The 25,717-nt window shown below is 40.9% G+C and overlaps 1 protein-coding gene across 7 annotated transcripts in view; it reads left to right on the top strand.

The window, feature by feature from the left end:
* Positions 1-390: 390 nt before the first annotated feature.
* Positions 391-25,717, top strand: part of PHF8 (PHD finger protein 8) — a 103,571-nt gene continuing 78,244 nt past the window's right edge. For 2 of the 7 annotated variants that reach the window (XM_043896039.1, XM_043896033.1), the window contains exons 1-2: positions 859-1,254; positions 2,458-2,647. In XM_043896039.1, coding sequence (XP_043751974.1) covers positions 2,550-2,647 — 98 coding nt within the window. In that variant the 5' untranslated portion in view covers positions 859-1,254; positions 2,458-2,549. The other 5 variants (XM_043896038.1, XM_043896036.1, XM_043896035.1 and 2 more) reach the window with 5 other exon arrangements.

The following is a 25,717-nucleotide window of genomic DNA, read 5'->3' as shown; positions in this document are numbered from 1 at the left end:
CAGTCCACGGAATTCTCCAGGCCAGAATACTGGAGTGCATAGCGTTTCCCTTTTCCAGGGGATCTTCCCAACCGAGGGACTGAACCCAAGTCTCCCATGCTGCAGGCGGATTCTTTACCAGCTGAGCCACCAGGGAAGCCCAGACGGCGTTGGGGAATACCAAAGAAGAGAGATTTCAGAGGGAGCTGGGGAGTTGACAGAGGCTCTATGGAGGGACTGAGGGCAGGACCCTGGGGGTAGTAGAGTGCAAGGTTCAACTTTCTGGCTCTGAAACTCAAGCAGCTTGGCTTCTCTAAGCCCGTGTCTTCACTCGGGGATGATAGCTTCTCTTGCAGGGTGAAGATTAAAGACCTGGAGACCCTGTGAAACAGGCCGACCTGCTGAAGGTGCTCAGTGAACAGGAGCCTCTGTGAGTACTCGCCCTCCCCCCATCCCCCACGCTGCCGCCACCTATTAAGTTTGCGGCGCACAGTCGTAGAGTTCACCCCCTCTCATAAGAAAAAGCTGGGGAGGAGTGAGAAGAGAGATAACGAGAGTATGTGTGTGTCTCAGTGTCTGTGTTGGTGGTGGGTGCTTAACTCCCTGCTTGCCCGGAGGAGGGGGAAGGCAGGCAAGGCTCTGGCCCCACTCAAAATGGAGCCAAGTGCCTGCCTCGCCTAAGATGGCGGCCCCTCCGCCTCTTGGTTCCGGGTCCTTGGCGTCGACTGGGTACCTGGGGAGTCCAGCGGGTCCAAAGGTGGCTGAGCCCCGCCCTGCTTCCCAAGGTGACGCTCCGCCCCTCGTGGCGTCACGCGGGAGCCGGGGCCCGCCTCTGCCGCGGTTACCTCGCGAGTCTGGACCTCATAAGATGGCGGTTGGGTCGCCTCCCCACGGCGGTGCCGCCACTCTCAACATGGTAGCTGTTTACCCCGTATTTCTCCTGCTCTCTCCGCCCCAACTTCCTCGTTGTTTTGAATAAACTTTATTGACTACTACGAATTGCCTAACACCGCCACTGAGCATCTCCCAGCGACTTTCCGGACTGCTTTTCTCCAACCCGGCCGCCGGTTCGTCTCTTTCTTCGTTGGTTTGCTCGCGGCGATCTCCTGCCAGCCCAGCGACGCCGCCGCTAGCCCGTTCATTGGGCGGCCGCCGGACTAGGCCCGAGCCGAGGGCTCCAGTAGGCCCTAACGGCCGGGCCCGAGGCAGAGCTGTGGAGAAAGCTGCCCTGAAGCACCGCGGGGCGACCAGCGAGACCCAGCGGGTGGTTCGAGGGTAAGGCGAGTGAGGTTCGCCGCGTTGCCGTGACGATCCCACAATTCGGCGCGCGCAGCCTGTGGGGCCGGAACTGCCGGCCGAGCCTCCCGCTGATCAAGACGCTGAGCCGCTCCGGAGCGAGCCTGGCCGGCGGCAGTTCGGTAGGACTGAGCTGCGCGGGCTTGAGGACTCTCTGCAGCTTTACGGATGAGGAGGTCCCTTTAGGGTTCGGGACCGAAGACGTTCTTGTCAGGTTTGGGGCAGGAGGAGGTTCCTGTCAATTTGGGAGGCGTGAGGAGGTTCTCCTAAGTTTCGGGGGCAGGAAGGATATTCCTGTCACTTTGGGATCTGTGATGAGATACCTGTCAGTTTTAAGGGGGCAGAGGAGTCTTGGTCAGTTTGAGGGGGGCTGTGAGGGGATGTCTGCCAATTTCAGAGCTGTGGGAGGAAAATCCTCACTTGGTTGCGGAGTGTGAGGAAATTCTAGTCAGTTTCAGGGGTTTTGAAGCGAACTATTTGAGTTTCTGGGGTCAACAGAAGCCTGTCAGCTTTGAAGTAGTGAGTGAGCTGATTAGTTTTGAGGTTGAGATTTATTTCAGTTGTTGGGGTGATGAGACTCCCGTCTGGTCGTGGATGGAATAAGTTTGAAAGTGAAGGAGCAGATCATTTAAAACTCTCGGAACACGACCCCAGAACTGTGATTTTAGTTGGGCGCCTAGTCTTGTCTGCCTCGTTCCTGTAGGCATCGAGGTAATTCTCGAGTAACCTTAGGACTTCCAGGGATCCCTATTCTTTCTCTTGTTGCCTCTATTTTTGGATTGAGAGAAGGGGCTTTTTCTAAGATACCCCCAGCCTCATCCTCTAGGCTGTCGTTTGCGTCATAATAAAGAGAGCCCTGGGAAGCAGCGTTGCTAACAAGGAGAGGGTGCAGTTAGAGATTAAAGGAGCTTCCTGAAAAGGCGTCATATCTTTCCCTGAAATCCGGAAAGAAGTTATCACTGACCCAGGGGGCTGAAGGAGGTAAGGAGGGGAAATAAAGCTTCGAGAGCAGAGCGCTGTTCTTTATTTGTTAAAGCGGCCCGTGGACTTTCTCCAGTTGCCCCCTACATCTCCAACCAGCTGTGTTGCATCCCAGCGGCAGCGGTAACTGTCCATTTGAGAGCTGAGGGTTGGTACCCTGGGGGACCTGATTCACTCTGTAAAAGTGTCGTTTGTGCCCAGGCTTGGTCCAGAGGGGACGCGTGCTGCCGCCTCCTGCTCCTTTTGAAGCTAAGAACCTGGCCCACTGCAGAACGCTCCAAGGCCTGGTGAAGATGGCTTCAGTACCAGTGTATTGCCTCTGTCGGCTGCCTTACGATGTGACCCGCTTCATGATCGAGTGTGACATGTGCCAGGACTGGTTTCATGGCAGGTAAGGAGGGCAGGGCACCCTGGACAGGGTGCAGTGGCCAGGTGCTCACGGGCTTGCTCCTTTCTCAACTCTGGTTCAGGTTCCTCCTCAGAAACTTAATTTCCCCTCTCTCCGGGATAGTTAGGTCCAACCCACCCCCAGACACAGGTTCTTACATCCCTCCTTGTAGATTATGGCCTAGCTTAACATTGACATTTGGTTTCTCCTCTTTTTTCTTTTCCTATATATATTTCTACTTTGAATCCTCCTTCTATTTTTTTTTCTTAGAAAAATACTTTCATTTCAGTTACAAAGAATGTATCATCTTTGTATTCTGGTAATTTTGTTTTTCCTCAGAGGCTGGCTTTGGGAGAGACTGTACTGCATTTTTGAGATATTTGAGTCCAACAAACATGGATTTGAGTTGTGGTTTTGCAGCTTACTATCAGAGTGACCTTGGACAAGTTGCTTTGCTTCTCTGAGCCTCTTTGTCTTCAGGCAGACAGAGTGTTTTCTTTATCTATTAGATAAAATATATCTAATACATCCTTCCTCTTTATTTAAAGCATTTTTGCATGCACCTAGTAAATGGAGGCAGAAATGCAGTAGTATTTTATTTCTACAGTATTAGCTGCAGAACCATCCAGGTAAATTGAATTAGGCAGAGGAGATATTGGGTAAAACAGTAGGAGTAAAACCACTAATGAATTCCCTCCAGGTAACCATGTGTGCACATAAGCACCTGTCACCCAGGATTCCAGAAGGGTTAGTGTGTGGAATAAACCTGTAATATTATCCCATTATTGGGACTTATGTCCCAGCTCTGGAAAGAAAACCATGAGAGGATTTGTACATTGGAGTACAACAAAACAGTGTATGGCGCCCTCCTGCTGTTGCATGTTGTTAGGTTCTAGAATTTTCAGTTATCAGTCCTTTTCAAAGGGAGGCTTCACAGGGTCTCTAGTGACCTGCCAATGCAGGAGACACAGGAGACGTGGGTTCAATCTGTGAGTCAGGAAGATACCCTGGAGGAGGAAATGGTAACCCACTCCAGTATTCTTGCCTGGAAAATCCTATGGACAGAGGAACCTGGCAGGCTACAGTCCATGGGGTCGAAAAGAGTCAGACATGACTTAGTGACTGACCACACGTGCACTTTCCAAAGGAGGTGTTCCTGTTACCACACCCAAGACTAAACTGAAGGTGTTGGTACTGGTAAAATTCTACTCTTAGCAGGGACTGCCCCATGCAGCACATCCAAATTCATATTGAGCTGATCTTTGTTGAGTATTTACTGTGTGCCAGGTGCAGAGTTCTGTTTACTGCCTCATATTATTTCATTTAAGAGGGGACAGACTTAGATGATGGGGCCTTTTTCTTTCCCCTGGAAATGGGATTAAGATGTCTTTCAGAAAAAAAAAAGATGTCTTTCAGGATTTCTGGTATCTTTGCTAGTGCTGATCAAGTCACTCCTCTGCTTAAAATTCTTTCAGTGATCCTCCTACAGAATAAAAATCAGTCTCTTTTGTGTGACAGACAAAACCTTTTGTGATATACTTGTTCAGTCTCATTTACCACCACTCCTCCTCCCTAGTTCTTTATATCCCAGAAAGACTGAACTACTTATAGTTCTGGGGAGATTTTGTACTTCATTGTGCCTCTTTGTCTTTGCACATGATATTCCCACTAATGTCCTTCCATTTACAACTCATAGCATACCTCTTTTGTAGAAGGCCTCCTTTTAGGTTCCCATGGCACTTTATGTATATTCTTATTGAAAGTAATTATTTCATCATATCATAGTTATAAATATATTGTTGTCACTCATTAGCAAGAGCTACCTCAGGGCAGAGATGCAATCTTTTCATATTTGGTATCCTCAGAACCTAGTTCAATGCTAAACATGTAATAGATGCTGAGTACATTTTTCAATGACCAAATGAATGAATCTTCTTGATTCATTGCCTGTGGCCCTTGCTTTGGATTGTGTAGGTTTAAACCTGAAAAGTGAACTTCTGCACACAGTACAGACACCCTAACTCTGCATTGTGGGAACAGGAAATAGGATTGAATGCTTCCTGAGTGCTTACTGTGTGCCAGGCTCCATGACAGAGACTTGGCATCCATTTATCTCATCTAATGCAAATCCAAGCCTGGAAGTTAGATATTTCGTTTTCAAATAATATTAAAAAATTTTCCCTGACTATGTAAGTGAGACATGCTTATTGTAGAAAATACAGGAAAAGAATAAAGAAGGAAATAAAAATCATCTATGGGCCTTTTATCCAGCACAATCTACTATTTAATTTTTTGTTGCATTAACTCCCATCGTTTGACTTAGAATATAAACATATATTTTATTGGGTTGGCCAAAAGGTTCATTTGGGTTTTTCTATAACCTCTTACAGAAAAACCTGAACCAGTTTTTTTGGCCAACCCAATACAATGTGGGATTGTATTATAAACACCATTTTGTAACATGATTTTTATTCCTACTTAACATTATAAAGTTAAAGTCATTAAATATTGATCTAAACATGATTTCTGATATCCCATCATATATCTGTGTCATCATTACTCGGTCATTTCCTTTGAGGTTGGATACTTGGGTTGTTTCTACTTTTTTATATTATAAATAATACTATGATATGAGGGAAACTTTAGGGTTTCTGTAAATGTTTGGCATTTTTATTTGGGTGCTGGTTGAAACAAAAAGGAAAACATTGTGGTAAGCATCTTTGCACAGTAGAGACCTGACATTTATATGGAGTACCACTGAGGCCTTTAAGAATTCCAAATTTACAATATGAAAATGTGTTTATGGGCCAGGCCCCTCCTTAATCACATTTTTGTGGTGAGTCCTGTGTTTCTGTGCATACCCTGACATAAGTTAACTGCCTTAATTTTTTTCCCCATGAAAGAGACCAAAATTTTATCTCTTACCATGCTTTTCTATGGGCTGCCAGAGAATAAGGAAGCCAGCTGAGAATCAGGTCCTTGGTTGGTGGCTATTCTTGGTTACTAAGTGCATTGCACACATGCACACACATGCACATGCACACACACACATACATATACACACATCCTAAGCTCATAGTACTTTAGTATAATTGAAAATTACTAAATATTGTGCATTTTTCATGGTTGCCCACAGTAGTTAAGCCCACAGACGCCTGTAGATGATATAAATCTGTTCATATCTCTGATGACTTCCAAAGGCCAGATTTCTTAAAGTCCAGTTAGGGGTTAGTAATGCCATGTTACTTCCTGGAAAGGTTATAACAAGAAAGATGATTATTCCATTTTGCTGGTGAGAATCTGGAACTCATGGAATTAAGGTACTCTTTGAGTCTGGATTTGAACTTAGAATTATCTGGCTTGAGACCAGATTCTCAAAAGTGGAAAAAACAAGGTATAGCTCCATTCATCTATTGTAAAGGGCTGGATTTTGAAGAGCACTTTGATTTGTAGAGCAGTGGTTCTCAAACTTTAGCATGTATCAGAATCACTTGGAAGACCTCTTAAAAAATGAGATAGGTAGACCCCACCTGCAGGATTTCTGATTCAGTATGTGAGTGGGAGCCACTCTCAGAACCACTGATTTAGAGTATTATTCTGTCTCAATTCCTTCCCATTCTGTGGAGTGTGACAGCCTCTGATATTGTGGGATGGGTGGGCTAACATATCATAACTGTACACTGTTGTTCTCAAAATGTGGTTCATTAACTGGAAATTTATTAAAAATGTGAATTCTTGGGTTGGAACCCAGCAGTCTATTTTAACAAACAGGTAGATTCTGATATATCCTAACTTTTGAGAAACCTTGTTGTACACTAGTGGGGGAAGTTAGTTGGCAAGCATATATCTGGGGCTTTGACAAAACCTCACTCCTTTACAGTTTTCCTATCTATAAAGGAAGTATTGGTTGGCACATCCCCAAGGTGGTGGCTGTGGTGTGAACTCTTAAACTCTAGGGAAATTGGCACTGGCTTCAGATCTGGGTTCAAATTCTGACTCTGTTACTTTTTAGCAAAGGATTTCATCTCTGTGAAGTCTCAGTTTCCCCAAGAGAGGTTGTGATGATTTAAATAAAATGGTAATGACCGTTGTTTATTGAGTACTAGCTAGTCTGCCAGTCATTATGCTAAACACTTTACTTATGAAACTCCAGTACTTTGGCCATCTGATGCGAAGAGCTGACTCATTTGAAAAGACCCTGATGCTGGGAAAGATTGAGGGTAGGAGAAGAAGGGGACGACAGAGGATGAGGTGGTTGGATGGCATCACTGACTCAATGGACATGGGTTTGGGTGGACTTCGGGAGTTGGTGATGGACAAGGAGGCCTGGTGTGCTGCAGTCCATGGGGTCGCAAAGAGTCGGACACGACTGAGTGACTGAACTGAACTGAACTATCTTTAGTCTTTTTTTTCTGAGTTTTAAAATTATCAATTCAAAAAAAAATTATCAATTCAATTCATTTAATAGTTATAGAACTATTTAAATTGTCTATTTTATATTGGATATGTTGTGGTAGTTTGTGCTTTCCAAGGAATTGATTCATTTCTTCTAAGTTGTCAAATTTAGTGTATACAGTTGTTCATAATATTCCCTTATTATCCTTTTGATGTCTGCAGGCTGGCTCTGTGGTGACATCTCATTTCATTTCTGATATCTTCTTTTTTTCTTTTCAGACTTGCTATAGATTTGTCAGTTTTATTGATCTTTTCAGAGAGCAAGCTTTTTATTTCATTGAATTTCCCTATTGTTTTTGTTTTCAGCTTCGCTGATTTCTACACTTTATTATTTCCTTCCTTCTGCTTGCTTTAGGTTCATTTTGTACCCTTTAATGTCTTGCGATGGGAGCTTAGGTTATTGATTTGAGATTCTTCCTGTATTCTAAGTATTTAATGCTGTCAGTTTTCCTCTTAGTACTGATTTAGCTATGTCCCTCAAATTTTGATGTTTTCCTTTTCATGTAGTTCACTCTAATTTTTAATTAGGTTAGGTACTTCATGTTTGACCTGTGAATTGTATAGAAGTATGTTGTTTACTTTCCAGGTGTTTGCAGATTTTCCTGTTATTCTGTTACTGATTTCTGGTTTGTTTCCATAGAATATACTATGTACAATTTCAGTTCCTTTAAATTTACTGGGGTTTGTTTTACGGCCCAGGATATGGTCTGTCTTGGTAGATGTTTCCATGGTCACTTGAAAAGAACGTATGTCCTGCTGATGTTTGGAGGAGTTTTCTGTAAATGTTGATTTACCCCTGTTGATGGTGTTGCTGAATTCTTCTCTGTCTTTGCTGATTTTCTGTATAATTGTTCAGTCAGTTGTTGAGAAAGAGGTGAAGCGTCCAGGTATAATTGTTAATTTTTCTGTTCTTCCTTTCAGTTTTATCATTTGCCTAATATCTTGCAGCTTTGTTGTTTGATGCAGATGCATTTAGGAGTGCTGTGTCTTGGTGGATTGACCCTTTAATCCTAACATCCTTCTCTGTCACTGCCAATTTTATCTGCATGGAAGTCCATTTTATAGGATATTAATATAGACTTTAAAATATATACACTTTAAAATATAGACTCCTTTCTTTTCATTAATGGTTGCCTTGTGTCTTTTTATATCCCTTTACTTTCAACTGACACCATTATATATAAAGTGAGTTTCTTGTAGACAGCGTGTAAGTTTGGAATTATTTTTTTCCACTCTGCTAATCGCTTTAATTGGTATATTTAGACCATATATACTTAATGCAATTATTGATGTGTTAGGGCATAAGTTGGTAATTTGTTTTGTTTTCTCTGTTCATTCTGTTTTCTTTCTCCTGCTTTCCTTTGAGTTACTTAAATCTTTTCAAGAATTCCATTTTGATTTATATATAATAAATTTAGATATACATATAGATATATATATAAAATAAATATAAATATAAATTTATCTATAATGTTTTTGAGTATATCTCTTTGTATAGCTTTTTCAGTTCTTGTTCTAGGCATTGACATAATACATAGATAACTTATCACAGTCAACTTGTATAGACATTTTACTAGTTTGAGTGAAGAGTAGGAATCTTGTTTTAAATTTCTTTATGCTCCCCTGCTATAGTTATCTTAAATATTTCACCTATATATGTTGAGAACCATATCATATAGTAGTATAGTTTTTGCTTCAACTGTCAAACATGATTTAGAAAACTCAAGTGGAGAAGGAAAATATATTGTATGTGCCCATAGTTTCAGTCTTTCCCTTGTTCTGTCTTACTTTTTGGTGTTGTTAAGAGTCCTTTTATCATTTCGTTTCTGTTTAAAGAACATCCTTTAGACATGCTTTTAGAATTGGCCTATTGGCAACAAATACTCTTAGTTTTCCTTCATATAAGAATGTCTTGATTTCCCTAGAATTGCTGAGGGGGTCTTTTCATTTGATATCAGATTCTAGGTTTTTTTTTTTCCATTTATTTTTATTAGTTGGAGGCTAATTACTTTACAATATTGTAGTGGGTTTTGTCATACATTGACATGAATCAGCCATGGAGTTACATGTATTCCCCATCCCGATCCCCCCTCCCACCTCCCTCTCCACCCGATTCCAGATTCTAGGTTTCTAGTTCTTTTCAGCCCTTGAAAACTGTTGTGCTACTGCCTTTTGGCTGCCATGGTTTCTGTTAAGAGATCTGTCATTTAAATTGGCATTCTCCTTTAGGAAATGTCATTTTTCTCACTGATGTCAAGATTTTTTCTTTGTCTTTTTTTATGTTCAGAAATTTGATTAATTTTTTTTTTGACTGTACCACATGGCTTGTGGGATCTTAGTCCCTGAACAAGGATCAAACCTGGGCCACAGCAATGAAAGCACCGAGTCCTAACCACTAGACCATCAGGGAGTTTCCTGATTATGCTATTTCTGAGTGTGGATTTCTTTGGGTTCGTTTTTTGTTTTAGTCTACAGGTTGCTGAAGCTCTGTTCTTTTTTCTCAGTCTATTTTATTTCAGTTTTATTGAGATGTAGTTGACATACAGTACTGTCTAAGGTATAGAGTATAATGATTACCACAATTAGGTATAGATGCGATAACTATACCACAGTAAGGTGTAGAATGAAATGATTACCACAGTTTAGTTAACATCTATCAACTCATGTAAGTACAAAAAAGAAAGGAAAACTAAGCTTTTTGCTTGTGATGAGAACTTTTAGGAATTGCTCTTAGCAATTTTCAAATATACCATGCAGCAGTGTTAACTATAGTCATCATGTTGTGAATTATATCCTCAATACATATATATCATATAACTGGAAGTTTGTACCTTTTGACTACCTTTATGTAATTCTCCCACCCCACCCCCATCTCTGGAGGGTAACCACAAATCTCACTTTTTCTGTGAGTTTGGTTTTTTTTCATATATATATATATAAATGAGATCATAGAGTACTCTGACTTATTTCACTTAGCATAATGCCTTCATGTATCTGTTGGCCATCTGTGTGTCTTTGTGAAAGTGTCTATTCAGTTCATCTGAATGTCTTTTGTTTTAATTGGAGGATAGTTGCTTTACAATATTGTGTTGGTTTCTGCCATATATCAACATGAATCAGCCGTAGGTATACACATGCCCCCTCCCTCCTACCTCCCACCCCATCCCAACCCTCTGCTGCTGCTGCTGCAAAGTCGCTTTAGTCGTGTCTGACTCTGTGTGACCCCATAGACGGCAGCCCACCAAGCTCCCCGTCCCTGGGATTCTCAAGGCAAGAACACTTGAGTGGGTTGCCATTTCCTTCTCCAATGCATGAAAGTGAAAAGTGAAAGTGAAGTCGCTCAATCGTGTCCGACTTTTAGCGAGCCCATGGACTGCAGCCCACCAGGCTCCTCTGTTCATGGGATTTTCCAGGCAAGAGTACTGGAGTGGGGTGCCATTGCCTTCTCCTCCCAACCCTCTAGGTCATTATAAAACACCAGGTTTGAGCTCCCTGTGTTATATAGCAAATTCCCACTGGCTCTCCATTTTATGTATGGTAAATACATATTTCAATGCTACTCTCCCAATTCATCCCACCCTCTCCTTCCCCAACTGTGTCCACAAGGCTCTTCTCTGTGTCTGCGTCTCTTGCTGCACTACAAATAGGCTAATCAGTACCATCCTTCTAGATTCCATATATAGGCATTAATATACGATATTCGTTTTTCTCTTTCTGACTTCATTCTGTATAATATGCTCTAGGTTCATCCACCTCATTCAAACTGAGTCAAATGTGTTCCTTTTTATGGCTGACTAATATTCCTTGGTATGTATGTACCACAGCTTCTTTATCCATTCATCTGTCAGTGGACATCTAGGTTGCTTCCATGTCCTAGCTATTGTAAATAGAGCTGCAGTGAACATGGGGTTACATGTGTCTTTTTCAGTTTTGGTTTCCTCAGGGTATATGTCTAGTAGGATTGCTAGGTTGTATGGTGGTTTTATTGCTACTTTTTTAAGGAAATCCATACTGTTCTCCATAGTGGCTGTATCAGTTTACATTCCCACCAGTAGTGCAAGAGGGTTCCCTTTTCTCCACACCATCTCCAGTATTTATTGTTTGTAGTTTTTGATGATGGCCATTATATTGACATAATATCTCACTGTAGTTTTGATTTGCATTTCTCTAATAATGAGTGATGTTGAACATCTTTTCATGTGTTTCATCTGCCCACTTTTTAACCAGATTTTTTTTGCTGTTGACCTGTAGGAGTTCCTTTTTTTTTTTAAATAATAACCCCTTATTTAATATTTAACATATGATTTTCAAGTATTTTCTCCTGTTCCATAGGTTGCCTTTTTATTTCTGCATAGCAGAAACTTTTTAGTTTGATATGGCCAAACCAAATTTTTGATTTATTTTTTGATATTATTTATTTTTGATTTTGTCACTTTGTGCTTTCAGTGTCACGGCCAAAAAATTATTGCCAATGTCCACATTAAGGAGCTTTTCTCCTGTGTTTTCTTCTAGGAGTTTCACGGTTTTCTGTCTTACATTTAAATCTTTAATCCATTTTGAGTTATTTTTTGTGAGTAATATAAGTCAGGGGTCTATTTTCATCCTTTTACATTTTTTTTCTTTTTTTAAATATAAATTTATTTATTTTAATTGGAGGCTAATTACTTTACAATATTGTATTGGTTTTGCCATACATTGACATGAATCCGCCAATGGTGTACATGTGTTCCCCATCCTGAACCCCCCCTCCACATCACATCCCTCTGGGTCATCCCAGTGCACCAGCCCCGAGCACCCTGTATCATGCATCAAACCTGGACTGGCAATTCATTTCACATATGATAATATACCTGTTTCAGTGCCATTCTCCCAAATCATCCTGCCCTCACCCTCTCCCACAGAGTCCAAAAGACTGTTCTATACATCTATGTCTCTTTTGCTGTCTCGCATACAGGGTTATCGTTAACATCTTTGTAAATTCCATATATATGCGATAGTATACTATATTGGTGTTTTTCTTTCTGGCTTACTTCACTCTGTATAATAGGCCAGTTTCATCCACCTCATTAGAACTGATTCAAATGTATTCTTTTTAATGGCTGAATAATATTCCATTGTGTATATGTACCACAGCTTTCTTATCCATTCGTCTGCTGATGGACATCTAGGTTACTTCCGTGTCCTGGCTATTATAAACAGTGCTGCGATGAACATTGGGGTGCACGTGTCTCTCTCAGATCTGGTTTCCTCAGTGTGTATGCCCAGCAGTGGGATTGCTGGGTCATATGGCATTTCTATTTCCAATTTTTAAAGAAATCTCCACACTGTTCTCCATAGTGGCTGTACTAGTTTCCATTCCCACCCACAGTGTAAGAGGGTTCCCTTTTCTCCACACCCTCTCCAGCATTTATTGTTTGTAGACTTTTGGATAGCAGCCATTCTGACTGACATGAAATGGTACCTCATTGTGGTTTTGATTTGCATTTCTCTGATAATGAGTGATGTTGAGCATCTTTTCATGTGTTTGTTATCCATCTGTATGTCTTCTTTGGAGAAATGTCTGTATAGTTCTTTGGCCCATTTTTTGATTGGGTCAATTATTTTTCTGGAATTGAGCTGCAAGAGTTGCTTATATATTTTTGAGATTAATTCTTTGTCAGTTGCTTTGTTTTCTATTATTTTCTCCCATTCTGAAGGCTGTCTTTTCACCTTGCTTATAGTTTGCTTTGTTGTGCAAAAGCTTTTAAGTTTAATTAGGTCCCATTTGTTTAATTTTGCTTTTATTTCCAATATTCTGAAAGATGGGTCATAGAGGATCCTGCTGTGATTTATGTTGGAGAGTGTTTTGCCTATGTTTTCCTCTAGGAGTTTTATAATTTCTGGTCTGACGTTTAGATCTTTAATCCATTTTGAGTTTATTTTTGTGTATGGTGTTAGAAAGTGTTCTAGTTTCCTTCTTTTACAAGTGGTTGACCAGTTTTCCCAGCACCACTTGTTAAAGAGGTTGTCTTTTCCCCATTGTATATCCTTGCCTCCTTTGTCGAAGATAAGGTGTCCATAGGTTCGTGGATTTATCTCTGGGCTTTCTGTTTTGTTCCATTGATTTATATTTCTGTCTTTGTGCCAGTACCATACTGTCTTGATGACTGCGGCTTTGTAGTAGAGCCTGATGTCAGGCAGGTTGATTCCTCCAGTTCCACTCTTCTTTCTCAAGATTGCTTTGGCTATTCGAGGTTTTTTGTATTTCCATACAAATTGTGAAATTATTTGTTCTAGTTCTATGAAAATACCGTTGGTAGCTTGATACGGATGGCGTTGAATCTATAGATTGTTTTGGTAGTATACTCATTTTCACTGTACTGATTCTTCTGATCCATGAACACAGTATATTTCACCATCTATTTGTGTCCTCTTTGATTTCTTTCACCAGTGTTTTATAGTTTTCTACAAATTGTTTTTTAGAAATAAATTGTTTTCTAGAAATTGTATTTCTATAAATATAGTTTTCTATGGAATTGTTTGCTTAAGTTATCTTTCTGTTTTCTCATTGTTAGTGTATAAGAATGCAAGGGATTTCTGTGTGTTGATTTTATATCCTGTAACTTTACTATATTCATTGATTAGCTCTAGTAATTTTCTGGTGGAGTCTTTAGGGTTTTCTATGTAGAGGATCATGTCATCTGCAAACAGTAAGAGTTTTTACTCATTCTTTTCCAATCTGGATTCCTTTTATTTCTTTTCCTGCTCTGATTGCTGTGGCCAAAACCTCCAAAACTATGTTGAATAGTAGTGGTAGGAGTGGGTACCCTTGTCTTGTTCCTGACTTTAAGGGAAATGCTTTCAATTTTTCACCATTGAGGATAATGTTTGCTGTGGGTTTGTCATATATAGCTTTTATTATGTTGAGATATGTTCCTTCTATTCCTGCTTTCTGGAGGGTTTTTATCATACATGGATGTTGAATTTTGTCAAAGGCTTTCTCTGCACCTATTGAGATAATCATATGGTTTTTATTTTTCAATTTGTTAATGTGGTGTATTATGTTGATTGATTTGCAGATATTGAAGAATCCTTGGAACCCTGGGATAAAGCCCACTTGGTCATGATGTATGATCTTTTTAATATGTTGTTGGATTCTGTTTGCTAGAATTTTGTTAAGGATTTTTGCATCTATGTTCATCAGTGATATTGGCCTGTAGTTTTCTTTTTCTGTGGCATCTTTGTCAGGTTTTGGTATTAGCGTGATGGTGGCCTCGTAGAATGAGTTTGGAATTTTACCTGCCTCTGCAATTTTCTGGAAGAGTTTGAGTAGGATAGGTGTTAGCTCTTCTCTAAATTTCTGGTAGAATTCAGCTGTGAAGCTTTCTGGTCCTGGGCTTTTGTTTGCTGGAAGATGTCTGATTACAGTTTCAATTTCTGTGCTTGTGATGCGTCTGTTAAGATTTTCTATTCCTGCTGGGTTGAGTTTTGGAAAGTTGTATTTTTCTAAGAATTTGTCTGTTTCTTCCCAGTTGTCTATTTTTATTGGCATATAGTTGCTGATAGTAGTGTCTTATGATCCTTTGTATTTCTGTATTGTCCGTTGTGATCTCTCCATTTTCATTTCTAATTTTGTTGATTTGATACTTCTCCCTTTGTTTCTTGATGGGTCTGGCTAATGGTTTGTCAATTTTTTTTCATTTATTTTTATTAGTTGGAGGCTAATTACTTTATAATGTTGTAGTGGTTTTTGCCATACATTGACATGAATCAGCCATGGATTTACATGTGTTCCCCATCCTGATCCCCCCTCCCACTTCCCTCCCCATCCCATCACTCTGGGTCTTCCCAGTGCACCAGCCCTGAGCACTTTCCCAGGTTGGATGCATGAGACAAGTGCTCAGGGCTGGTGCACTGGTTTGTCAATTTTATTTTTCTTCTCAAAGAACCAGCTTTTAGCTTTGTTGATTTTTGCTGTGGTCTCTTTTGTTCCTTTTGCATTTATTTCTGCCCTAATTTTTAAGATTTCTTTCCTTTTACTAACCCTGGGGTTCTTCATTTCTTCCTTCTCTAGTTGCTGTAGGTGTAGAGTTCGGTTATTTATTTGACTTTTTTCTTGTTTCTTGAGGTAAGCCTGTATTGCTATGAACCTTACCCTTAGCACTGCTTTTACAGTGTCCCATAAGTTTTGGGTTGTTGTGTTTTCATTTTCATTTGTTTCTATGCATATTTTGATTTCTTTTTTGATTTCTTCTGTGATTTGTTGGTTATTCAGCAGTGTGTTGTTCAGCCTCCATATATTGGAATTTTTAACAGTTTTTCTCTTGTAATTGACATCTAATCTTACTGCATTGTGGTCAGAAAAGATGCTTGGAATGATTTCAATTTTTTTGAATTTACCAAGGCTAAATTTATGGCCCAGGATGTGATCTATCCTGAGGAAGGTTCCATGTGCACTTGAGAAAAAGGTGAAATTCCTTGTTTTGGGGTGAAATGTCCTATAGATATCAGTTAGGTCTAACTGGTCTATTGTATCATTTAAAGTTTGTGTTTCCTTGTTAATTTTCTGTTTAGTTGATCTATCCATAGGTGTGAGTGGGATATTAAAGTCTCCCACTATTCTTGTGTTATTGTTAATTTCCCCTTTCATACTTGTTAGCATTTGTCGTACAGATTGCGGTGCTCCTATATTGGATGCATATATATTTATAATTGTTATATCTTCTTCTTGGATTGATCCTTTGATCATCATGTAGTGTCCTTCTTTGTCTCTTTTCACAGCCTTTGTTTTAAAGTCTATTTTATGTGATATGAGTATTGCTATTCCTGCTTTCTTTTGGTCACTATTTGCATGGAATATCTTTTGCCAGCCCTTCACTTTCAGTCTGTATGTGCCCCTTGTTTTGACGTGGGTCTCTTGTAGACAACATATATAGGGGTCTTGTTTTTGTATCCATTCAGCCAGTCTTTGTCTTTTGCTTGGGGCATTCAACCCATTTGCATTTAAGGTAATTATTGATAATTATGATCCCGTTGCTACTTACTTTATTGTTTTGGGTTCGAGTTTATACACCCTTTCTGTGTTTCCTGTCTAGAGAAGATCCTTTAGCATTTCTTGGAGAGCTGGTTTGGTGGTGCTGAATTCTGTCAGCTTTTGCTTGTCTGTAAAGCTTTTGATTTCTTCTTCATAATTGAATGAGATCCTTGCTGGCTACAGTAATCTGGGCTGTAGGGTTTTTTTGTTTCATCACCTTAAGTATATCCTGCCATTCCCTTATGGCCTGAAGAGCTTCTATTGAAACATCAGCTGTTATCCTTATGGGAATCCCCTTATATGTTATTTGTTGTTTTCCCTTGCTGCTTTTAATATCTGTTCTTTGTGTTTGATCTTCATTAATTTGATTAATATGTGTCTTGGCATGTTTCACCTTGGGATTATCCTGCTTGGGACTCTCTGGGTTTCTTGGACTTGGGTGACTATTTCCTTCCCCATTTTAGGGAAGTTTTCAACTATTACATCCTCAAGTATTTTCTCATGGTCTTTGTTTTTGTCTTCCTCTTCTGGGACTCCCATGATTAGAATATTGGAGTGTTTAACATTGTTCCAGATGTCTCTGAGGTTGTCCTCATTTCTTTTAATTCTTTTTTCTTGTTTCCTCTCTGTTTCATTTATTTCTACCATTCTATCTTCTACCTCACTTATCCTATCTTCTGCCTCTGTTATTCTACTGTTGGTTCCCTCTAGAGTGTTTTTGATCTCATTTATTGCATTATTCATTATATATTGACTCTTTTTTATTTCTTCTAAGTCCTTGTTAAACATTTCTTGCATCTTCTCGATCCTTGTCTCCAGGCTATTTATCTGTAACTCCATTTTGTTTTCAAGATTTTGGATCATTTTCACTATCATTATTTGAAATTCTTTATCATGTAGATTCCCTATCTCCTCCTCTTTGGTTTGGTTTGGTGGGCATTTATCCTATTCCTTTACCTGATGGGTATTTCTCTGCCTTTTCACCTTGTTTATATTGCTGTGTTTGGGGTGGCCTTTCTGTATTCTGGCAGTTTGTGGTTCCTCTTTATTGTGGAGGTTCCTCGCTGTGGGTGGGGTTGGACGGGTGGCTTGTCAAGGTTTCCTGGTTAGGGAAGGTTGTATTGGTGTTCTGGTGGGTGGATCTGGATTTCTTCTCTCTGGAGTGCAATGAAGTGTCCAGTAATGAGCTTTGAGATGTCATTCGGTTTGGTGTGACTTTGGGCAGCCTGTATATTGATGCTCAGGGCTATGTTCCTGTGTTGCTGGAGAATTTGCGTGGTATGTCTTGCTCTGGAAGTTGTTGGCTCTTGGGTGGTGCTTCGTTGCAGTGTAGGTATGGAAGCTTTTCATGAGCTCTTATTGATTAATGTTCCCTGGAGTCAGGAGTTCTCTGGTGTTCTCAGGATTTGGACTTAATCCTCCTGCCTCTGGTTTTCACTCTTATTCTTACAGTAGCTTCAAGACTTCCCCATCCGTACAGCACCAATGATAAAACATCTAGGTTAAATGATGAAAAGTTTCTCCACAGTGAGGGACACCTGGAGAGGTACACAGAGTTACATGGAGAAGAGAAGAGGGAGGAGGGAGATAAAGGTGACCAGGAGAAGAGGAGGAATCTAAAGGGGAGAGAGCGAGGTAGCCAGTAATCACTTTCCTATGTACCCTTCACAATCTGGATCCCTCAGAGATGTTCATGGAGTTACACAGAGAAGAGAAGAGGAAGGAAGGAGACAGAGGTGGCCAGGAGGATAAAAGTGGCAATCAAAAGGAGAGAGACAGATCTAGCCAGTAATCAGTTCCCTAAGTGTTCTCCACAGCCTGGAACACACAAAGAGATTCACAGAGTTGGATAGAGAAGAAAAGGGGGAGGGAGGAGATAGAGGTGACCTGGTGGAGAAAAAGGAGAGTCCAATGAGGAAGAGAGTAATCAAGCTAGTAATCTCACTCCCAAGTAGAAATGGGTACTGAAGATTGGGTTCTTAAAGGTACAAAATTGATAACAAATACCAAAAAACAAAGATTAAAAATGTAGAGTAGAGGTTAGATTTTCAAAAATACAATGTGAAAGAAAAAAACAAAGTCACAAAAATTATAAAAAAAAATATATATATATATATATGAAGTGTGCTTCAAAAATAGGGGTTTTTTTGGCAAAGTAATAGTATGTTATAAAAATGAAAAAGGAGTAATAGAGGACTTAAAAATAAAAAAATTTAAAAATTAAAGAAAATGCTAATAGTAAAAATGTATCTAGGACTTTCTCTGGTGTTGTTGTGGACAGTGTGGGGTCAGTTCATTTTCACATAGTTCCTTGATCTGACTTATACTTCTCAAGATCTATAGGCCCTTTCCTATGTAGTCAATGCTAACTGCAGGGTTTCAATCTATTGCACCTGTCGCTTCCAAAGCGGTTCCCTCTTTATTTTAGCTTCTTCTGTTTTCTGGTCTCTTCAGTGCCTAATTTCCGCCCTGACACAAGGGGGCGGTGGTGGTCACTTTTTTAGGCTTACTTGTTCAGTCATGCTGTGGGGAGGGAGGAACACTGCAAACAAACATCACTGGTGTGTGGGGGGAGTGCTCACAGTGTCTCAGCCACACTGGGTTTACCTCTGCTCCTGGCGTGTGTGCTTTCCCGGTCTGCACTGTTCAGGCTCTAGGTTGCTCTGCTGGGAAGTGTCGGAGGCCAGCCCTGGGTTGTGTGCACTTCCCAGGTCAAAGTCGCTCAGGTTTAGGTTCTTGGGTACTCCACAAAGGTGCAGACTTGGTTTGGGCCTGCGTTTTGTGCCCTTCCCAGGTCCGAGCAGCTCAGGTGACCAGGTGCTTGGCGAGCGCAGTCTCCCCCAACTGGGGGCTGCATCTTATCGCCTCTCCCATCCCAGCTGCTCAGTGTTTTGGGTGTACCTCCAGCACACCTTCTCAGGTGTGCCGTGTGTCTCTTCTGGGGAGCTCATCTCTGGCTGCGACCCTTCCAGTGGATGTTGACCGTCCAGAATCCCAAGGAGTCTTGGTTAGCAACAAAGCCTGCTTGCCCTTTGGTAGATGATGCCTCTCTGGGGCCGCATTGCCCCCTTCCAGCTGTGGCTGCTCTCACCTCCCTGTCTCCAGCGGGGGATGGGCTGGTCTGCAGCTGGCTAGCTCTGCTCAGTCCTTTGTTCTGTGAGCAGACCTGGCGGTGTCTTAGGTTAGGGCTTTTTGCGGGATAGCTATCCCACAGTCTGGGGTGCTATCTCAAGTTCGTTCCCTCCGATTACCCTCAGGGCTTTCATGCCCGGTCCTTATCCTAAGCAGTGCAGCGCGCGCCTCCCTGTCCAGTCCCTGCTTGCTGTAGTGGTAGATGTGAGTGTCTGTGCTGCTTGTCCACTGGGAGTTGTTGTTAGGCATGTAATCTGTGAGTTTTAATTATTTATTTTTCCTCTTGGTTATGTTGCCGTCTGAGGTTCCAAGGCTCGCCACAGACTTGCCAGTGAGAGTGTTTCCTGGTGTTTGGAAACCTTTCTCTTTTTTAAGACTCCCTCCCTGGGACGGATCTATGTCCCTACCTCTTTTGTTTCTGTTTTTATCTTTTATATTTTTTCCTACCTCCTTTTGAAGACAATGGACTGCCTTTCTGGATGCCTGATGTCCTCTGCCAGCATTCAGAAGTTGTTCTGTGGAATTTGCTCAGCGTTGAAATGTTCCTTCGATGAATTTGTGGGGGAGAAAGTGGTCTCTCTGTCCTATTCCTCTGCTATCTTAGGACTGCCCCTCCTTTTACATTTGAATATCCAGTTTTCCCAGCACCATTTAAGAGACTGTCTTTTCTGCACTGAGTATTCCTGACTCCCTTGTCCAATATTAGTTGACCATGTATGCAGGGTTTATTTCTGGGCCCTTGATACTGCTCCTTTGGTCTATGGGTCTGTTTTTATGCTAGTACCACACTGTTTTGATTACCATAACTTTGTAATACAATTTGAAACCAGGAAATGTGATACTTCCCACTTTCTTCTTTATCAGAATTGCTTTAGCTATTCTGGGTCCTGTGTGGTTCCATATAAATTTGAATGTTGTTTTTTCTACTTCTTTTAAAAAAATACCATTGGCATATTTTTAAATATTTATTTTGAATTGGAGGGTAATTGCTTTATAATGTTTTGTTGGTTTCTGCCATACATCAGCATGAATCAGCCACAGGTATACGTATGTCCCCTCCTTCTTGAACCTTCCTCCTTTCTCCCACCCCATCCCACCCCTCTGTATTGTGACAGAGCACTGGGTCTGGCTCCCTGAGTCATACAACAAATCTGCACTGGTTACCTATTTTACATATGGTAGTGTATATGTTTCAGTGCTACTCTCTCAATTCAAAAATATGAAATGCTCCATGAATTTGCATGTCATCCTTACACTGAGCAGATGACCCACAAACTGGAGAACAATTATACCAAAGAAATTCTCACACTTTTGTGAAAGTTCTAGGGCCCATAACAGATTTCCTAACCTAGGGATCTGGCATAGGGACTGAGAACCCCCAGGGAATTTGACTTTAAGGCCAGTGGGATTTGAATACAGACTTCCATAGGACTGAGGAAACAGACTCTTAGAGGGCACAAACAAAACCTTGTGTGTACCAGGACCTAGGAGAAAGTAGCAGTGACCCAACAAGAGACTGAGCTAGACTTGCCTGTGAGTGTCCAGGAGTCTCCGGCAGAGACATGGGTCGACAGTGACCTGCTATGGGATCAGGGGCAATGAATGCAACAGTCCTCGGAGCCATGGCATGCTGGCATAAATCCTTTTGAAGGAGGTCATCATTACCCCTACCTCAGGCCAAACTAAAGGTAGGTAACAGCCCAACCCATCAACAGAAAACTGGATTAAAGATATACTGAGCATGGCCCTGCCCATCAAAGCAAGACCCAGATTCCCTCAGCCAGTCCATCACATCAGGAAGCTTCCACAAGCCTCTTATCCTTATCCATAAGAGGACAGACAGAATGAAAACCACACTTATAGAAAACTAACCAAACTGATCACATGGATGACAGCCTTGTCTAATTCAATGAAATTATGAACTATGCCGTGTAGGGACACCCAAGATGGCTGGGTCATGGTGGAGAGTTCTGACAAAACGTGGTCCACTGGAGAAGGGAATGGCAAACCACTTCAGTATTCTTGCCTTGAAACCCATGAACAGTATGAAAAGGCAAAAAGATGTGACACTGAAAGATGAACTCCCCAGGTTAGTAAGTGCCCAATATGCTACTGGGGAAGAGTAGAGAAATAGCTCCAGAAAGAATGAAGAGGCTAAGCCAAAGCAAAAACAGTGCCCAGCTGTGGATATGACTGGTGATGGACGTAAAGTCTGATGCAGTAAAGAACAATATTGCATAGGAACCTGGAATGTTAGGTCCATGAATCAAGATAAATTGAAGTGGTCAAATAGGAGATGGCAAGAGAACATCAACATTTTAGGAATCAGCGAACTAAAATGGACCAGAATAGGCGAATTTAATTCAGATGACCATTATATCCACTATATGGGCAAGAATCCCTTAGAAGAAATGGAGTAGCCATCATAGTCAACAGAAGAGTCCAAAATGCAGTATTTGGATGCAATCTGAAAAATGACAGAATGATCTCTATTCATTTCCAACACAAACCATTGTATATGATAGTATCCCTAGTCTATGCCCAAACTTCTGGTGCCAAAGAAGCTGAAGTTGAATGGTTCTATGGTGACCTACAAGACCTTCTAGGACTAACACCCAAAAAAGATGTCCTTTTCATTATAGGGGACTGGAGTGCAAAAGTAAGAAACCAAGAGATGCCTGGAGTAACAGGCAAGTTTGGCCTTGAAGTACAAAATGAAGCAGGGCAAAGGCTAATAAAGTTTTTCCAAGAGAATGCACTGGTCATAGCAAACACCCTCTTCTAACAACACAAGAGGAGACTCTACACATGGACATCACCAGATGGTCACTACTGAAATCAGACTGATTATATTCAACTGAATTATATGCAACTGATTATATGCAGATTATATGCAGACTGATTATATGCAACTGAAGATGGAGATGCTCTATACAGTCAGCAAAAACAAGACCAGGAACTGACTGTGGGTCAGATCATGAACTCCTTATTGGCAAATTCAGACTTAAATTGAAGAAAGTAGGGAAAGCCACTAGACCATTCAGGTATGACCTAAATCAAATCCCTTACAGTGGAAGTGATAATTCAAGGGATTAGCTCTGATAGTGACAAATACAGTGAAAGTGACAAATAGATTGAAGGGATTAGCTCTGATAGAGTGCCAGAAGAACTACAGATGGAGGTTCGTAACATGTACAGGAGGCAGTGATCAAAACCATCCCCAAGAAAATGAAATGCACAAAAGGCAAAATGGTTGTCTGAGGAGGCCTTACAAATAGCTAAGAAAAGAAGAGATGTGAAAGGCAAAGGAGGAAAGGAAAGATATATCCATCTGAATGCAGAGTTCCAAAGAATAGCAAGAAGAGATAAGAAAGCTTTCCTCAGTGATGAATGCAAAGACATAGAGGAAGACAATAGAATGGGAAAGACTAGAGAGCTCTTCAAAAAAATTAGAGCTACCAAGGGAACATTTCATGCAAAGATGGGCACCGTAAAGGACAGAAGCAGTATGGACCTAACAGAACCAGAAGATATTAAGAAGAGGTGGCAAGAATACACGGAAGAACTACACAAAAAAGATCTCCATTACCCAGATAATAATGATGGTGTGATCACTCACCTCAAGCCAGACATCCTGGAATGAGAAGTCAAGTGGGCCTTAGGAAGCATCACTATGAACACAGCTAGTGAAGCTGATGGAATTCCAGCTGAGCTATTTCAGATCCTAAAAGGTGATGCTGTGAAAGTACTGCACTCAATATGCCAGCAAATATGGAAAACTCAGCAGTGGCCACAGGACTGGAAAAGTTCAGTTTTCATTCCAGTGCCAAAGAGCATTCAAACTGCTGCACAATTGCACTCATTTCACATGCTAGCAAAGTAATGCTCAAAATTCTCCAAGCCAGGCTTCAACAGTACGTGAACCGAGAACTTCTAGATGTACAAGCTGGGCTTAGAAAAAGCAGAGGAATGAGAGATCAAATTGCCAACATCCTGTGGATCATAGAAAAAGCAAGCGAATTCCAGAAAAACATCTGCTTCATAGACTGTGAATGCCTTTGACTGTGTGGATCACAACAAAGTGTGGAAAATTCTTTAAGACATGGGAATCCCAGACCACCTTACCTGCTTCCTGAGAAATCTGAATGCAAGTCAAGAAGCAACAGTTAGATCCAGGCATGGAACAACAGCCTGGTTTCATATTGGGAAAGGAGTATGTCAAGGCTGTATATTGTCACCCTGCTTATTTAACTTATATGCAGAGAACATCATGTGAAATGCCAGGCTGGATGAAGCACAAGCTAGAATCAAGATTGCCGGGAGAAATATCAATAATGTCAGATATGCAGATGACACCATCTTTATGGCAGAAAGCAAAGAGAACTAAAGAGCCTCTTGATGAAAGTGAAAGAGGAAAGTGAAAAAGCTGTTTTAAAACTTCAACATTCAAAAAACTAAGATCATGGCATCTGGTCCCATCATTTCATGGCAAATAGATGGGAAGACAATGGAAACAGTGATAGACTATTTTCTTGAGCTCCAGAAATCACTGCAGATGGTGACTGCAGCCATGAAATTGAAAGACGCTTGCTCCTTGGAAGAAAAGCTATGAGAAACAATCTAGACAGCATGTTAAAAAGCAGAGACATTACTTTGCCGACAAAGATCTGTCTAGTCAAAGCTATAGCTTTTCTAGTAGTCATGTATGGATGTGGGAGTTGGGCCGTAAAGAAAGCTGAGTGCTGAATAATTGATGCTTTTGAAGTGTGGCATTGAACCCTTTCCATGGCCTTGAAGGACTTCCCTGATGGCTCAGATGGTAAAGTGTCTGCCCACAGTGCAGGAGACCTGGGTTCGATCCCTGGGTCGGGAAAATATGCTGAAGAAAGGAACAGCAACCCGTTCCAGTATTCTTGCCCCCACCCCCCACCCCGCCAAAAAAAAAAAAAACGGCTCAATGAAGTGTGGCATTGGAGAAGACTCTTGAGAATCCCTTGGATTGCAAGAAGATCAAACCAGTCAATCCTAAGGGAAGTCAGTCCTGAATATTCATTGGAAGGACTGATGCTGAAGCTGAAGCTCCAATAATCTGGCTACCTGATGCGAAGAACTGACTCATTAGAAAAGACCTGGTGCTGAGAAAGATTGAAGGCAGGAGGAGAAGGGGACAACAGAGGATGAGATGGTTGGATGGCATCACTGACTCAATGGACTTGAGTTTGAACAAGCTCCAGAAGTTGATGATAGACAGGGAAGCCTGGAGTGCTGCATTCCACGGGGTTGCAAAGAGTCAGACACAAGTGACCAACTGAACTGACTGACTTGCACAGGGGCCATGGTAATCTTCTCTGTATCATTACCATTGGAATCTTGATAAGGATTGTTTTGCATCTGTAGATGGCTTTGGGTAATGTGGACTTTTTAACAATATTGATTCTTCCAGTCCATGAACCCAGGATATCCTTCCATTTCTTGTGTTTTCTTCAGTTTCTTTCACTGATGTCTTGTAGTTTTTAGTGTAGAGATCTTTCACCTTCTTGATTAAATTTATTCCTAAGTAGTTTATAGTTTTTGGCACTATTGTAAATGGAATTGTTTTATTTATTTTTCAGATAATGTTTTTGGTGTATAAACATGCTACTGATTTTTTAATATTAATTTTTTAAATTAATTTTTTGTTGTGCTAGGTCTTTGTTTCTGCATGTGGGCTTTCTCTGTTGCAGTAAGCAGGGGTTTCTCTTCATTGCAGTGTGCAGGTTTCTCATTATGGTGACTTCTCTTGTTGTAGAACATGGGCTCTAGGCCTATGGGCTTCAGCAGTTTTGGTGCATGGGTTTAGTTGCCCAATGGCATTTGGGATCTTCCCAGATCAGAGGTTGAATTGGTGTCCCCTGCTTTGGCAGGTTGATTCTCAACCCCAGGGAAATCCCACATGTTAATTTTTTATCCTGCAACTTTACAGAATTTATTGATTAGCTGTAACAGTTTTGGGATGGAATTTTAGGATTTCTTATATATAAAATCATGTCATCTGCAAACAGAGATAATTTTGCTTCTTCCTTTCCAATTCTGATGCCTTTTCCCCCTCCCTTGCCTGATTGCTCTGGCTGGGATTTCTAGTACTCTGTTGAATAGAAGTGGTGAGAGTGAGTATCCTTGTCTTGTTCCTGATCTTAGAGGAAAAGCTTTCAACCATATACCATTGAGTCTGATGTTAGCTGTGGGCTTATCTTATATGACCTTTACTATGTTGAAGTACATTTCTTCTATACCCCACTGAGTGTTTATAAATCAGTGTTGAATTTTGTCGAATGCTTCTGTATCTTCTTTTGAGATCACTTTTTTCTTTCATTCTATTAATGTGATGTATCACCTTTATTAATTTGTTTATGTTGAACCAGCTTTGTGTTTCAAGGATAAATCCCGTTTGATCCTGGGAAATGTTCCCTTTAGTTTGCTGCTGAATTTGGTTT

The sequence above is a fragment of the Cervus elaphus genome, chromosome X (genome assembly GCF_910594005.1).
Source record: "Cervus elaphus chromosome X, mCerEla1.1, whole genome shotgun sequence".
Lineage (NCBI taxonomy): Eukaryota > Metazoa > Chordata > Mammalia > Artiodactyla > Cervidae > Cervus > Cervus elaphus.
Note: the sequence above shows the minus strand (reverse complement) of the source record. Positions and strands in the feature narration are given on the sequence as shown.